The sequence below is a fragment of the Miscanthus floridulus genome, chromosome 5 (genome assembly GCF_019320115.1).
Source record: "Miscanthus floridulus cultivar M001 chromosome 5, ASM1932011v1, whole genome shotgun sequence".
In the NCBI taxonomy this organism is placed as follows: Eukaryota; Viridiplantae; Streptophyta; class Magnoliopsida; order Poales; family Poaceae; genus Miscanthus; species Miscanthus floridulus.
This window is the reverse complement of record NC_089584.1, coordinates 22,648,416-22,664,645: the sequence shown is the minus strand read 5'-3', so window position 1 is coordinate 22,664,645 and position 16,230 is coordinate 22,648,416. Positions and strand designations below refer to the sequence as shown.

General features: G+C 52.0%; 1 protein-coding gene across 1 annotated transcript; it reads left to right on the top strand.

The window, feature by feature from the left end:
- The first annotated feature begins 929 nt into the window (after positions 1-929).
- LOC136449673 (homeobox-leucine zipper protein ROC5-like) lies at positions 930-7,484 on the top strand. The gene is made up of 9 exons (XM_066449834.1): positions 930-1,438; positions 1,560-1,789; positions 1,927-2,044; positions 2,210-2,935; positions 3,041-3,142; positions 3,270-3,500; positions 4,887-5,064; positions 5,338-5,711; positions 6,839-7,484. The coding sequence occupies exons 1-9, from the start codon at positions 1,325-1,327 to the stop codon at positions 7,190-7,192; spliced, it is 2,427 nt and encodes an 808-aa protein (XP_066305931.1). The 5' UTR covers positions 930-1,324; the 3' UTR covers positions 7,193-7,484.
- The last annotated feature ends 8,746 nt before the right edge of the window (positions 7,485-16,230 follow it).

Here is a 16,230-nt window from a genome sequence, read left to right as displayed (position 1 = left end):
ATCCCATGTCCTCGATGGTTGGACGATGGGACATTTATGTGAAATGCGCATGTGGCGCCCATTTCCAAGGATCCAACCACGCGGGAAATGATAACGAGAATTGTATTATTCACCGTGATCGTTTGATTGTTTATGTGGCTTATAAGCCGGCTGATGCTGTTTTGTTATAAGAAAAAAACATTGTATCATAACTGATAAATATGGCTGATACGATCCAACGAATAGGGTAAGCTATATAGTAGAACCGTGGTTAGCGAGTGCACCACCACGTCTCCGTCACCTCTTGATCGATCTGAGCCCCCCTGGTGTTGATGATGATAACAGAAGGCTAGCCATTGAATAGGCATGGTAGATGCACAGCACAGGAAGGACTAAGGAGGCCATTGAATAGGCCGAGCTGGTGGTCGTGAGGCCGCACCCCATCATACAGCGGCCCGGTCCATCCAGCGGGAGCCAAGACGCCGACTGTGTACCTCTCACCAAACAGCCGACTGTGTACCTCTCACCAAACAGCAAGGAACGACGGAAGCAGCGCCTCAATAGTCGTGTGATAACGCCTCTGCCAGGCGCCTGGGCCCCACCTGCGCTGCGCAGCGTCAGCATTCACTCGCTGGGTCAGCGGCCCCAACGGTGTTCCGTTCCCTTTCCCGTCCGTCTCCCCCGCCCGGATGGCTGGCAATGGCATGGCTTGGCATTGAATCGCCGCACCAAACCCCCGTCGGATCCAGATCACACGGCCCCCATCCTCTCCAGCACGGGGTCGGGGACGGCAAACAAGGCAACAAAATAAGCGGCCCGCCCCCTTTGACTGCGCTGCCTGCCTGCCCGACCCCGGCCCGGCCCTCTCTCTTTTCCTTCGCGCATCAGCGACTCAGGCAGCGTCAGCGCCGTCTCCACTCTCCACCCCACCCCATCCCTTCCCTTCCCTTCCCCTCCCCCCAGCCTTTTCACGACGGGACTCTTCCTTGGCTGGACGAGACTCCCTGCGCCCGCCTCGTCGTCTCGTCTCCTCACCTCCCCTCCACCTCCACTTGCTCTTTTGACCCTCCCGTTCCTTTCTTTAATCAATCATCCAATCCGCCGCGCCTCGCTATCCCTCCCTGCCTGCCTCCGCCCGCCGTGGAGGGTTTGGGATTTTGCGGACCTCAGCAGCTCTATCTCACGGCACGGGACAGGGGCTGGACCGGACGGACCCCTCGCTCCTCTCGTCTCATCACTACTACTACTACTACCCTTATGCGCAGCGGCTAGGATTCCGCCGAGGAGTCGACGGTGCGCGCACGCTGATCCGGTGCTCTCCTGCTAGAGTAGGAGGAGGCGCGGCATGAGCTTCGGGAGCCTATTCGACGGCGGGGCCGGCGGCGGCGGCGGCGGCGGAGCGATGCAGTTCCCGTTCCCCACCGGCTTCTCGTCCTCGCCGGCGCTCTCTCTCGGCCTGGTACGCGCCTGCCTGCCTGCTTTACTCGGCTACTCCTTCCAAGTGATTTGGTTATTTTCCTTTTCATTCCCTGAACGAACGAACGAGCGAAATGAAATGTGGCGTTGTATGTCTCTCGCAGGACAACGCCGGCGGCGGCATGGTCGGCCGGATGCTCCCCGGGGGCGGCGGCGGGATGGCGATGAGGGACGCCGCCGACGCCGAGAACGACAGCCGGTCCGGGAGCGACCACCTGGACGCCATGTCCGCCGGCGGCGCCGAGGACGAGGACGACGCCGAGCCAGGCAACCCGCGCAAGCGCAAGAAGCGCTACCACCGCCACACGCCGCAGCAGATCCAGGAGCTCGAAGCGTAAGCACGCACACAGCTGACAGCCCCCGCGCCCCTTCTCGCCGCCATAGTGCCCATGCCTGCATTCGCATCGTTTCCTTTCGGGTTTGTTTGTCCTCTAATGCATGGATCGTGCTGCGTTGCGTTCGCGTGTGTAGGCTGTTCAAGGAGTGCCCTCACCCGGACGAGAAACAGCGCGGCGAGCTCAGCAAGAGGCTCGGCCTCGACCCGCGCCAAGTCAAGTTCTGGTTCCAGAACCGCCGCACGCAGATGAAGGTAAACGGCGGGACGGATCGGACTCCTCACTGTCTCGTCATCCACCGATCGTACCATTTTTTTTTTCGTTCGCTTCGCCCCGATCTTAGGTTTTTTCAGCCCGTTGGTTTCGTTGGATCCTGACATGGTTTATATCCGTTCCGTGCGTTGATTTCGCCTGCCAAGACGCAACTGGAGCGGCACGAGAACGCGCTTCTCAAGCAGGAGAACGACAAGCTGCGCGCCGAGAACATGGCGATCCGGGAGGCCATGCGCGGCCCGATGTGCGGCAGCTGCGGGAGCCCCGCCATGCTCGGGGAGGTGTCGCTGGAGGAGCAGCACCTGTGCATCGAGAATGCGCGCCTCAAGGACGAGCTCAGCCGCGTCTATGCCCTCGCCACCAAGTTCCTCGGCAAGCCCATGTCCATCCTCTCGGGCGGGCCCATGCTGCAGCCGAACCTGTCGCTGCCCATGCCGAGCTCGTCGCTCGAGCTGGCAGTCGGCGGCGGCCTCCGCGGCCTAGGGTCTATCCCGTCTGCTACCATGCCTGGTTCCATGGGCGACTTTGCTGGCGGTGTGTCTAGCCCATTGGGCACGGTGATCACGCCTGCACGGACGACAACCGGGTCTGTCCCACCGCCTATGGTGGGCATCGACAGGTCCATGCTGGTGGAGCTTGCGATCAGCGCCATGGATGAACTAGTTAAGCTGGCACAGATTGACGAGCCTTTGTGGCTTCCCAGCCTCAATTGCTCTCCCAACATGGAGTTGCTCAACTTTGAGGAGTATGCCCACTCGTTCCTTCCGTGCGTCGGCGTGAAGCCTGTAGGCTATGTGTCCGAGGCTTCTAGGGAGTCTGGCCTCGTCATCATCGACAACAGCCTTGCCCTTGTTGAGACCCTTATGGACGAGGTTTGTGCTCGTGTTTTGCAATTTCAGTTCATACACCATTGTTGCTTATACCATCACTTTTGCTGATGTTACATGACATTGCTTGGCCATGCATCCTTGTTGCAGAGACGGTGGTCGGACATGTTCTCGTGCATGATCGCTAAGGCCACAGTTCTAGAGGAGGTGACATCCGGCATTGCAGGAAGTAGAAATGGTGCGCTGCTGCTGGTGAGTGTCAAACAGCTCCCTCCCTGGGCTTGATCATATGCAGATTTGTTATAGTGACCAGTGACTGTATAGTGCTCCTAATATAAATGCTATCTAAATTCAATTTGCATTTGCTTTGGTGCAACAGATGAAGGCTGAGCTACAAGTGCTCTCACCTTTAGTGCCCATCAGGGAGGTCACATTTCTCAGGTTTTGCAAGCAGCTGGCTGAGGGTGCATGGGCAGTAGTGGACGTGTCCATTGATAATGGATTGGTGAGAGATCAGAACTCTGCAACAGCATCCAACGCCGGAAATATAAGGTGCAGGAGGTTACCTTCTGGCTGTGTGATGCAAGACACTCCCAATGGCTACTGCAAGGTACTACTAGCAACCAAAATCCATTTACTTCGTTTCTGTCTGTAGTGTTCGTATGTCGAGATGGGGTAGTGTAAAATGGGACTCTTTGGACCACCTACTTCATAGGAGCTACAGCTGTGGGCCTAATCGAGTTAACGTGACTGTTACTCTGTAAAGTTTCTGAACTTTTTACATCAAGTAACCGGTCAGAGCTTACTCCTGATGAGCTTAGTACTAACCATGAATTCCACTTCTTCTCCACTACCTCCACGCCGGCCTCACTCTTCAGAACTTGGGACTACGTACAACGTTTCTTTTTATATAGTGCCCTATTAATCTAATCGTGTGATTTGGTGATGCCCATGCAGCATAGTGTTCACGAGTCAAGGGCTAATAGTTTAATTAGGGTCATGAGCCCACAACCCAAATAAACAAACTGCTTGGTCAACGAGGAGGGGGGGGGGGGGGGGGGGGGGGGGGGGGGGGCTAAACGATTAGTTTAGGAATAATCAAGTGTTTCATGGATCCAACACTATTCCCCAAGCATGTTTCTTTGTGGTTTTTTTAGTCGCAACACTGGCGTTTTTTAGGGGATTAGATGCTTCCACCCCTCGGTTGGAGCACCTTGGGTAACTTCTTGTCCGCAATTTAATCAATCTGTCCCTGCTTGTATGTTGAGCTTTGGACCGCCGGCTCATTTATCGGGGTTAAAAGATGTCAATATTTGTTTCCTCGGGTTTTGCACAAGTCTTGACATGATCTTGATCTGGGCCACTGATGACGGAATTAATATAAAGATATGCTATAGAATTTTATGTCTGACACCATGCTGAAAGAAAAGTGACTTTGTGATTTTTGAGGTTTTATTTTGAAATGTTATTGTCTAATCCAAGAACTTTGGAAAACAAAATAAATTAAACTAATTGCATTCTTTCTTTATGATGCACATCAGTCTATATGAACCTATTGATTATTTGAAGAGCCCAGTGGGAGCTTTCTAGGACTGGTTTGTATTGTCATATGAAAGCTAGGAGTTGGGAGAGTGTACAAAAACGCTTGTCAGATTTATGCTAACTTGTTATCTGATCCATGTGCAATGAAATCTTGATTTATATTATCACTTTGTGATCTGCTCTTATCTAGATCAAGGCACAGGTAACGGTCACAGATTCATGTGGTTTCAGATTCGAGACTAGACTGCTTAACGGGCAAACAGCACCCCCTTTTTTTTTTCTAAAGTCTTTACCCATGACCAACCGTGAAAAAAACTTAACAAGTTACAGAGGGGACTGATGCGATCTCTACAGTGTTCGTACATAAGTGCTGTATTGCTCTGCAGAGAGCCCCCTTGCGGACAATTGCATGTGGGCGTGCATTTATGGACTAATGGATGCATTTACCCTGTAGGTCACATGGGTCGAGCATACGGAATACGATGAGGCATCAGTACACCAGCTCTATAGACCACTTGTCCGGTCCGGGCTGGCCTTTGGGGCCAGGCGGTGGCTTGCAATGCTGCAGCGCCAGTGCGAATGCCTGGCCATACTCATGTCCCCTGATACAGTTTCAGCAAATGACTCGTCAGGTACAGGAAAGTCTGAACCTTTCGTTGCCATCTTCCATGTACAGCCTGTAAAGGACTGCTTACGTATACAGAGTAAACATTTGTTAGTTCAATAGTATCTGCATTGTTCATGCACCAAAGCGGTGATGCCAATGCAAGATAATCAAGGGATATATATTAAGTACTTTTAACCAGATATAAAAATATCTATGGATCAGTACATGTAGGTGCTAGCTTTAACTTTGGGGCATGCATAGCGAGATATATGATAATAATGTGCGGCTTTCGGTGCAGTCATAACCCAAGAGGGCAAGAGAAGCATGCTGAAGCTGGCGCGTCGGATGACGGAGAACTTCTGCGCTGGGGTCAGCGCGTCATCTGCACGTGAATGGAGCAAGCTGGACGGTGCGGCAGGCAGCATCGGGGAGGATGTGCGGGTCATGGCACGGAAGAGCGTGGACGAGCCTGGGGAGCCACCGGGCGTGGTGCTCAGTGCGGCCACATCGGTGTGGGTGCCCGTGGCTCCGGAGAAGCTGTTCAACTTCCTCCGTGACGAGCAGCTGCGCGCAGAGTGGGACATCCTCAGCAACGGAGGCCCCATGCAGGAGATGGCTAACATTGCCAAGGGGCAGGAGCACGGAAACTCGGTGTCCCTCCTCAGAGCCAGTGTGAGTATTATTACTGCTTATTATTGTCACTACTACCATTCTGTTCTGTTGTTTTCAATGGTAAGTCTAGAGCAGTCACTGAAAACATGGTACGGTGCCATGTTCCTCGTCCCAGCAACGTGGTACGGTGTCATGTTCCTCGTCCTAAGAACCGGGAACAATCTTGCCTCTATAGTGGAAGAATCTCTAAATTGTCATGAAACTTTGTGGCTAGGTCTAAAAATTAGCAGCCGTCTTTCTAGATTGATAGGGAGGACAAATATATAGTAATACTTTTAGAAGGTTTTCGGCCGAGAACATAATTGTTTCCGGATGATGAATCTCACTGTTTTCGGATAAAGGTTTCCAAATACACTCTGCGTTCTTGGCTGTTAAGGTCTAGAGTACCACAGCTCACTTTAAAATTTAATTAGCAAACAAAAAAAAGGGAAGTGAGCAACAATGCTGATGCTGCTTACTGAAGCCACAAGTGATTTATGGGAAGTCTCACATAAAATAACACTTTCTCAGCATTTTTATATATATCCTAATCCTAAGCCGATAACGACACGGAGAAAACTACCAGCAAAAGTCTGTCAGCTTTCTATCAGATACTGCTGGGAGATGAAAAGGGGCCGTGATCATTGTCCAAAAAGCTAAAGCCGGCTAGTGTGAGAACTGGAGAGCACCGAACTTTTTTCACGAGTTCAGTGGAAATTTAAAGGGGCAAAGTGAGCAGATCTGCTTGCATTGGAAAGGTGTCGGGGTTGACAACTTTGAGCAGTTGCACTGTACTGTTCAGTGCGTACAAATGGTTAGGATAAAAAAAAAGCCGGTCCATGTCTTGCAGTTCTTTTTTTTTTCTTTTTTTCCCTGGCATGATTCTTTGGATTTTGTGAATATATTTTGTCATGAGAAACATCATCTTCGGTATCCGGCCATCCTTGAACCCCATGCTGACGCTTTTATTTAATGTTTACGCGTCAAGCATTAACTATTGGCATCTTTCATCATTCATCAATAATACTGTACATACAGTAGAGCCATACTATTTCAACATTTTATTTTTATTTTATTTAAATTTCTGGTACGGGCATTCTGAAGGTTTGCCAAACGTTTCTCATGCTTTGTAACTTTTCTCACTGCAGGCCATGAGTGCCAACCAGAGCAGCATGTTGATCCTCCAGGAGACTTGCACTGATGCATCAGGCTCGATGGTCGTGTATGCTCCGGTGGACATCCCGGCGATGCAGCTCGTCATGAACGGCGGGGATTCCACCTACGTTGCTCTGCTGCCGTCTGGGTTCGCCATCCTGCCCGACGGTCCAAGCAGTGTCGGCGCCGAGCATAAGACAGGTGGCTCGCTACTCACTGTTGCCTTCCAGATCCTCGTCAACAGCCAGCCGACCGCCAAGCTCACCGTGGAATCAGTAGAAACCGTGAACAACCTCATATCCTGCACCATCAAGAAGATCAAGACAGCGCTGCAGTGCGACGCTTGAGTGTCGACGTCGCCGCAGGGGGATGGTCGCCGACAACGAGCCTGAGTCAAGAACGAACCTCATGCTGGAAAGAAACCTTTGCTAGGTGATAAGGATCCAGCTCGGACAGGTCCTTAGCACAGAACAATGGTGGTGGTTCGGGTATTGACTCGGTCTCTATCGTCTGCTTGTTCTCCCTGGCAACCTGGCTGTTTGATACAGGACCTTGCATTGTGGACAATAATGGTTAGATGGCTAATCTTATGTTTCAGTCCCGTCGTTTCATCAGGGAATCAAACGTTGAGTTTTTGGCCGGCTCGTTGTTAGTTATTATAATATACTGTCCATTCTCTGTTGTGAGGTAAGCTATATGTTATTCTGTAAACTTGAGAGCTCAGAAATGTTGGGTTGTAGTGGTGTCGTCCATAGGTCATGGTAGCATGCATAAGTGTAGCTAGGCATCAAACTATCAGCCAATAATGTCTGATCGATAAAGTGGTGTAGTGGTTTACCTGGAAATGCTTATTTAGCTATATCAATTAAAATTTATTCTGCAATATATATATGTAGGCACTACGAGAAACAGGGGCTTTGCCGAGTGTTTCCTACTTTGCCGAGTGCCAAATGTCGGGCACTCGGCAAAGATAGACTTTGCCGAGTGCCGCACTCGGCAAAGGATAGCACTCGGCAAAGCCTCCCTTTGCCGAGTGTCGGGCTCTCGGCAAAGGCTAACCGAGGTGACGGCGGCCACCCACCGTTAGGCTTTGCCGAGTGGTCGCCGTCAAACACTCGGCAAAGAATTTTTTAATTTTTTTTAATTTTTTGTTTATTTTCTTTGCTGAGTGCCCTGTCTCTGGCACTCGGCAAAGAATTTTTTTTTATTTTTGCTCCCATATTTTTTCTTTAGGGTTGCTACAGTGCTTTAAAGTACATGTTAAAATTTGGTTGAATTTGGTGACTTTTTACTATATTTTTAGAATTATTTTTGTTTTGTTGATTTATTTCGCAAAAAGCAAGTTTGAACTGCAGGTGCATCGAATAATGAAATCTAATCATTCGAAAAATGATTGTCATGCTAGTGAGTGTGTTTTGAGGCCGTATCCAGGAACTTGCGGGATATTTTTCACATCTTGTTAACGAAACATGAGGACAAAGTTGCGGCCAAAGAATTTTTAAATTGTATAAAATTCAAACGAATTCAAAAAATCACGAAACTTGTGGATGCATCGTTATATAGCATGTGGAGCCTATGGTAAAAATTTGAAAAAGTTTCGTGCACGTTGTCACATACGGTGCTTAGAAACCAGATGGCATCAAGCCCCGCCCCGACCCTCCCCGCCGCCGATTTGCGCCACGCCGCGTCCGGCCCCGCTTCCCGCCGCCGCGACCGGCGAAGAGCGCCGCACCCGGCCCTGCCGGCCGCTGCCCCGCCGCTCCCCGCCCCGCCACGCCCCACCGAACGACCGGTGCAGAAGGAGGAAGAAGGGGGAGAGGAAGGAGGAAGGAGAGGAAGGAGGAAGAAGGAGGAAGAAGAGGAAGGAGAGGAAGAAGAGTAGAAGGAGGAGGAGGCCGGGAGGATAGGAAAGAGGAGGAGAAGGGGAGGAGAAGGAGGAGGCCGGGAGGAGAGGAAAGAGGAGGTTGCCTTCCCGTTCCGTTCCCGGCGCCATCTTCCCCATGTTCCCGTCTCGTCGACGCCTCTGCCGCCAAGGTATAATGATGTGCCATTGTGATTGTCGGCCTTTGAGCCGTTGTGATTGTCGGCCTTCGAGCCGTTGTGATTGTCGGCCTTCGTGCCGTTGTTTTTTGCAGGTTTTGGAAACCTCCCCGTGCAGGGGAGGTGCTACCAAAATTTAGAATTGAGCCAAATCTATTTGTTTTTCATGCAGGTGAAGGAACTGTCTGAGCGAAGCCGGAGCACCTTGGCTACACCGATCGTCTTCCTCGGCGTTGCGGGTCTGCCTGCACCGCGTCGCCTCGCCACTGCCCCGCTAGCCTGACTCCACCGACACCCTAGATATAACCCCTCTTTTGCGTACCTTGGTCGTAGATCGCGTAACCAAGTTAGGCGTCTCCCGTTCAAAAGAGATACGGTTGGTGGTATGCATATCTTTGCATATCTACGGCCGTATCTTTTTCAGATTGTCCACGTTATTTGGACAGCCCGCGGATGCGTAGATGAGTTTAGTTTCCATGGTCTGCTCCGATCCGAGACAGGGTTTCGGCATTACCTCCCCGTTGTTCTCCGGATACACACTCTCCCTGCCAGGACATGTATCGGGAGAATAGCAGGGAGGTGCTGCCGAAATTATGTCTAGGATAGGAGCAGACCATGGTAACTAACCTCATCTACGCATCCGCGGGTGGGATTAGGACCTATCCTCACCTATTAGACAGTATGAAAGTCGTGTAGATGTAGTTGATGGTTGCATTACTCGCTGGCATTTTAGATGATGGATGACCGTCAGTGGATGTACACGGGCTGGAAAAGTCACATGGAGTACACAGATGAATGGTTTCGCAAGACCGAGGTTTTTTTGAACAAGGCATTTGGCAAGGCTTCGTCATCACATCTGCTAGAGCCGTGTCCCTGCTCCAAATGTGCAAACAGGAGAAGGATAAATAGGGTCGACATGGGTAAACATCTTGTGAAGAATGGATATATGCCGGGCTACACCCGGTGGATCTACCATGGTGAAGTCCATCGTACGAGAGAGGAGGTGGTGAGACCACGCGTCAAAGCTTTTGATAATGATGCCGGTGTACCAGACTTGTTAGATGATGTTCACCAAACACTCGGCGTTGACAAACGCGAGAAGGAGGAGATGGAGGCAGACACAAAGGCTTTCTACGAGATGATGAACTCTGCTTAGAAGCCCCTTTATGATCGGTCCTCGGTGTCTGAACTTGATGCCATTAGACGCTTGATGGCGTTGAAGTCCGAGTTAAACATCAGTCAAGACGGCTTCGATAAGATGTTGATCGTGATTGGCACCCTACTTCTGGAGGGCCACATTCTGCCAAAGAGCATGTACGATTCACAGAAGCTCCTTCGGGCACTTAAGATGCCGTATGAGCAGATACATGCTTGTCCAAAGGGGTGTGTCCTTTTCTGGAAAGAACATGTGGACGCAAAGTACTGTCCAAAGTGTGAATCATCTAGGTACCTAGAGACAGACTCTAGTGATGGTCAGAAGAGTCAGACGACAGTCCTAGTGAAGATCGTACGGTGCCTTCCATTCCTATCGAGGATCCAACGGCTATTCATGAATGAGGAATCCACGAAATAGATGACATGGCACAAAAATGGAAAACGGTACAGTCTAGAGAAGATGGTGCATCTAGACGATGGTGAAGCATGGAAACACTTCGATGACATATATCGTGAAAAAGCTGGAGAGGCTCGTAATGTACGTGTTGCGTTGGCAACAGACGGGTTCAATCCTTATGGAATGATAGCTGCCCCATACACATGTTGGCCCGTGTTCATTATCCCCCTCAATCTCCCCCCCGGTGTCTCCTTTGAACGACATAACATATCTTGTCGTTGATAATTCCTGGACACCCGGGGAGTAATATGGGTGTATTCATGGAGCCGGTGATTGATGAATTGATCCATGCTTGGGAGGTAGGGGTATGGACATACGACAGAGCTACAAAGACAAGCTTCAAAATGCACGTTTGGTACTAGTACTCCATGTATGACTTCCTGGCATATGGGTTATTCAGTGGTTGGTGTGTTCACGGGAAGTTCCCATGCCCAGTATGCAAGGAAGCTTTGAGGTTCATCTGGTTATGGAAGGGTGGCAAGTATTCGTCGTTTGATGCACATCGGCAATTCCTCCCTTCTGAGCATCCATTCAGACAAGACATCAAGAACTTTACGAAAGGTGTCATAGTGACAGACCCTCCACCATGGATGATGACTGGTGCCGAGGTTCATGTGTGGATAGATGCTCTCGTGTCTGCTCCAGATGGTGGGTTTGTGGGATATGGTGAGCAACATATGTGGACACATAAGTCAGGCTTGATGAGGCTCCCCTATTTCGATGACCTTCTTCTACCACATAACATCGATGTAATGCACACCGAGAAGAATGTCGCCGAGGCACTTTGGGGAACACTCATAGACACTAAAAAGTCTAAGGAAAACACTAAGGCTAGAGTGGACCTGGCAACGTTATGTGATAGACCAAAGCAAGAGATGCAGCCTCCTAGAGGCAACAAGACATGGAGGCGCCCTAAGGTCGATTTCGTCTTGACCAGGGATCAGAGGAGGGAAGTACTTCAATGGATCCAAACACTAATGTTCCCTGATGGGTATGTAGCGAATCTGAGGAGGGGAGTCAACTTAGGCACTCTGTGAGTCAACGGGATGAAGAGTCATGACTTCCACATCTAGATTGAGCGGCTTCTTCCAGTGGTGGTTCGAGGCTATGTCCCTGATCATATATGGCAAGTGCTTGCAGAGTTGAGCTATTTCTTTCACCAGCTTTGTGCAAAGGAGCTTGACCGGTCCGCCGTTCATGACTTGGAAAAAGCGGTACCTGTGTTGGTCTGTAAGTTGGAGAAGATCTTTCCACCCGGCTTCTTCTTGCCGATGCAGGATTTGATTGTGCACCTCCCCTATGAGGCACGTATGGGGGGCCTATGTAGGCTCGGTGGTGCTATCCAATCGAGAGATGTCTGAAGACTGTTCAAACAAAATGTAGAAATAAGGCCAAAATTGAGGCTTCCTGTTGGGGACCTAATACCAGGGTACCCTAGAAGGTGGAACTAATAACCACCGGACGTTAAAAACTTCTAGATGGATAAGGGCACTGTAACGTCCCTTGCTCGAATGACAGGAGTTGGGTTCCACCTCGCCCGATGCCTTTGAGATAGCTCTACCTCGCCTGAGGGCTGAGGGATAGACTCCACCTCGCTCGACGCCTTTGAGATAGCTCTGCCTCGCCCAAGGGCTCAGGGCTAGTCTCCGTCTCGCTCGATGCCTTTAGGGTAGGCTCGGTCTTGCCCGAGGGCTGAGGGATAGACTCCACCTTGCCCAACCCCGGAGGGGCAGGCTCGGTCTTGCCCAAGAGATAAGGACTGGTCTCTGCTTCACCTGATAGCCAAGAACGAGCCTCGCCCTGCTCGATATCTAAATACTGGTTTCATCTTACCTGACAACTTCTCCCCGTTCCCTCATGATGATGGGTATAGGGCAAGACAAGACGTTCGGGTCAACCATGGCTCCAAGGACCATACCCTGCGCCCTGGCAGGAAAAGTACTGCCAGGGAATGACGGGACAGGTGCTTTAGACCCTTCCAGGCGCCGTAGAGCCCAAAAGGTATTACAGGTGCATGCTCCTCGCCCTGTAGAGTTGTAGGCGCTGCCTTCAGCTCTGGGACACGGAACCCAACGAAGATATATGACAACCGCTATGCTCCAGAAAAAGGATTTGCTATCTCCATGAATGATGGATATTCTGCCACCACGCTATGGACCCAAGGGAGTGGCGCCCGCTTCCCGACCCCTCAGGTCCACCAAGTCAGAAGACCTTGGCCGTGGTGCTACTCTGGACTCCGACCCCGTGTCCCTCCGACAAAGACTCATAGGAACCAGAAGGCATGAGGAGCAAGGCTGGGGGAGGCTCATAAGTCAAAACCACTATACTGTAGCCCATACCCTATGCAGGGTAGCATTCTGTAACCAACCTGACATTCTATAGAGGCATCGACAGTATTGTAGGCGCTTATTTTCCTTCGCACTCATCAGAATGAAGAACTAGGTCGAGCAGACATGAGCCACAAGACTAGGTAGAGTACGCATCCTAAAGCCCTCACCCTTGTAAACCTAGCCCCTTCATCTATAAAAGGGGATGCGCTTCCTCCATCAAAGGGATCGATCTTTGACCGAACAACACAAGACACTCACACACACAGTCAAGCTGCTACCAAGCTCTTGGCCTCCTTTCAACCCTTCCATCAGAGACTTAGGACCAGTCCCTCTCTCGATCATTTGTATCCCCTACTACGAACCATTTTCGGTGCTAATAACATGAGCAGCAACAAACTGGACGTAGGGACATTTGGCCCGAACCAGTATAAATCTTGTGTCCTTTAGTGCACCATCTGAGCCTAACGCGCATTACTATAAATTTACTTGCCGGTGCTTGTACGAAACACCGATAGTTGGCGCGCCAGGTAGGGGACTTGCGCGTTCCAAATTAGGCCTCGGATGGCCACCAACGCAATCAGCTGGGCCCCGGGCGCACACGTGTGTTTCGGTGACCTAGATTTCATTGTCACACTAGGAGGAGAGCTGGCGCTGACTCACACGGCCACCCAGTCTCTCCCTTCCATCAACCTCAGCCGTCTGAGGCTTGAGGGCCCTCGGGGCAACTCCCTTGGACCCCAGTCATCAAGGGAGGCCTCCCACAATGTCGCCCTATTTCCAGAAGGCCCCGTATGGAGCGCCCCGATAGCATTTCCATTCGGTCTCCGCAATGCTACGGCGACCGCTGGCCACCTTCTGGCACTATGTGTGGTTCAGTCACCCACAGACATCGAGTTCATGGGGGTGATTGAGCATGATACGGAGACTCTCTATGGGCTCCTCAATGAGGAGCTAGGATTGCTCTCTAGCTTGGACACTAGTAGGGGGAGCCACCACCCTTCTCGGGAGTGCTTCATGGCGCAGACCCCCGAGGGGCACGTCGAAAGTGTCTCCAGGGAAGAGGTTACCCCGACAAACAACCCTGATGGCAGATCCGGGGAAGAGATGATAGCCCCATCTCGCCTAAGGATGGAGCAGCTGAGGGCCCGTTAGCAAGAAATCGATGAGGTTGGGCAAGGGCTCGTCCAGGAGTACGCGGACATCAATCGCGAGATTGAACGCCGCAAAGACGGGGGGCACGCGTGCCACGGCCCGCACCGTACACTAAAGGATCCTCACTGATGATGGGACCCTTCCTCACTTTGCCCGAGCAAGCCAGAACATCGCCGCAGCAACCGCCTTGCTACATGGCCTTCTGGAGGCCGCGATGTCTGAGGATCGCCGCGCCCACCAAGAAATTCGCACGTTGCTCAAGCGTGCGGCGGCGTAGCAGGCGGAAAGTTTGTTGTCTCGATGACACGAACCCGACACCAGCCAGCACACGCCCTCAGTGCATCCCACCAAGGATGCGTCCATTCACCAAACACTGCCAGGCGGTAGGCAGCCCTCCGTCGTCCCAGTGCATCAACGCCTCGACCATGGCCGCGATGTACGTAGCATCATCGACGCTTGGAAACACGCCCACGGCGACGATGGAGAAGCAGCACGCCATGGCTACCATCCCCAACGTGGCGAATGCTACGACAGCAACGAGGACCGAAGCCCGAGCCCTGGCCTGCCAGGTCCTCAGGCCTTCGGTCGACACATCCTCAATGCTGCGTTCCCCCTAAGGTATCGACCGCCTACCAACATCCCTAAATATTCTAGCGAAACAAATCCCGGGCTTTGGCTCAAAGACTATCGGCTTGCATGTTAGGCCGGTGGTGCGAGTGATGATGATTTCATTATTCGCAATCTCCCGCTGTTCTTGGCCGATTCGGCGCGAGCATGGCTGGAGCACCTACCGTCCAATGCCATTCAGAGTTGGGCGGATCTGACGGAGATCTTCGTGGGCAACTTCCAGGGCACGTACAAATGCCCTGGAAACCCATGGGACCTCAAGAACTGCCGCCAGAAGGCCGATGAAACCCTCCACAGGTACATCTGGTGCTTCTCTCGGTAGTGCAACGAGCTCCCTAACATCGCCGACGCCGACGTGATAGGAGCCTTCCTATCCAGGACAACCTGTGAATCCCTGGTCCACAAGCTAGGATGTAGGGGCCCACAGACTACCAAGGAACTCCTGGACATCGCCACCAGTCATGCCTCTGGAGAGGAGGCGGTCAAAGCCATCTTTGATCGCTCTGATGGAAAGACAAGGTGGGACAAGGACGCCGGCGAAGGCGCCTCCAACCATCCCGCCAAAAGGAAAAATAAGAAGCAACAGCACGACAACTCACTCGTGGCCGCTGCCGACCGCAAAGGTGGTCGGAAGCCCGCGGAGGGCACACCGAACCACTTCGAGAAAATGCTCGAGGGGCCATGCCCAAACCACACCTTCCTGGCCAAGCATCTATACAAGGATTGCGGCCTCATGCGCAAATACTTGTCCGGGGGCCTTAACAAAGGGGAGCAGGGGAAGGAGCCTGTTCCCGCCACAGACGACGCAGAGGAGAAGGACGATGCCTTCCCAACACCGACCAGCGCCCTCATGATCTTCGGAGGATCAATGGCCTATGACTCCAAGCGCTGCCAGAAGGTCACGCGCCGCGAGGTCTACATAGCCAGACCGGCCACGCCTGCCTTCCTTTGGTGGTTGGAATCTGCCATAACCTTCGACTAGACCGACCATCTAGATGCCATCGCACACCTGGGAAGGTACCCACTTGTCGTCGATCCGATCGTCGGTCCAAAGTGGCTCATGAAAGTACTGATGGACAGAGGCAGCGGCCTCAACATCATGTACACCAAGACGCTCGATGAGATGGGCGTCGACCGAATGAACCTACATCCCATCCAAGCGCCTTTCCATGACATCGTGCCTAGTAGGCAAGCCATGCCTGGTAGGCAAGCCATGCCACTAGGGCAGATCGATCTGCCCATCACTTTTGGGGATCGGTCCAATTACCGGACTGAGACCCTCACCTTCGACATAGTGGGGTTCCTGGGGACTTTCCACGCCATCCTAGGACGACCATGCTACGCGAAGTTCATGGCCGTCCCCAATTATACGTACCTTAAGCTGAAGATGCCGGGCCCCCATGGGGTCATCACCATCAGCACCTCCTTCCAGCGCGCTTACGAGTGCGAAGTCGAATGCTGCGGACACGCATCCATGGTCATCGCCTCCAAAGAGCTCGCCACCCTTAGGGAGGAGGTCGTTGAAGAGGCACCCGATGCAAAGAGGTCATCCGGGTCGTTCAAATCGGCGGAAGGACCCAAGGAGGTCCTCTTGGATCCCAGCAACTCCGAGGGAAAAAAAGTC

What these genes read in the sequence shown, in the direction of transcription:
- LOC136449673 (XM_066449834.1), top strand. Translation starts at nt 1,325, where the DNA reads ATGAGCTTCGGGAGCCTATTCGACGGCGGGGCCGGCGGCGGCGGCGGC. An exon ending in GAAATGGTGCGCTGCTGCTG is followed by an intron (nt 3,143 to 3,269) that starts GTGAGTGTCAAA and finishes TTGGTGCAACAG; the next exon opens with ATGAAGGCTGAGCTACAAGT. An exon ending in TTCAGCAAATGACTCGTCAG is followed by an intron (nt 5,065 to 5,337) that starts GTACAGGAAAGT and finishes CTTTCGGTGCAG; the next exon opens with TCATAACCCAAGAGGGCAAG.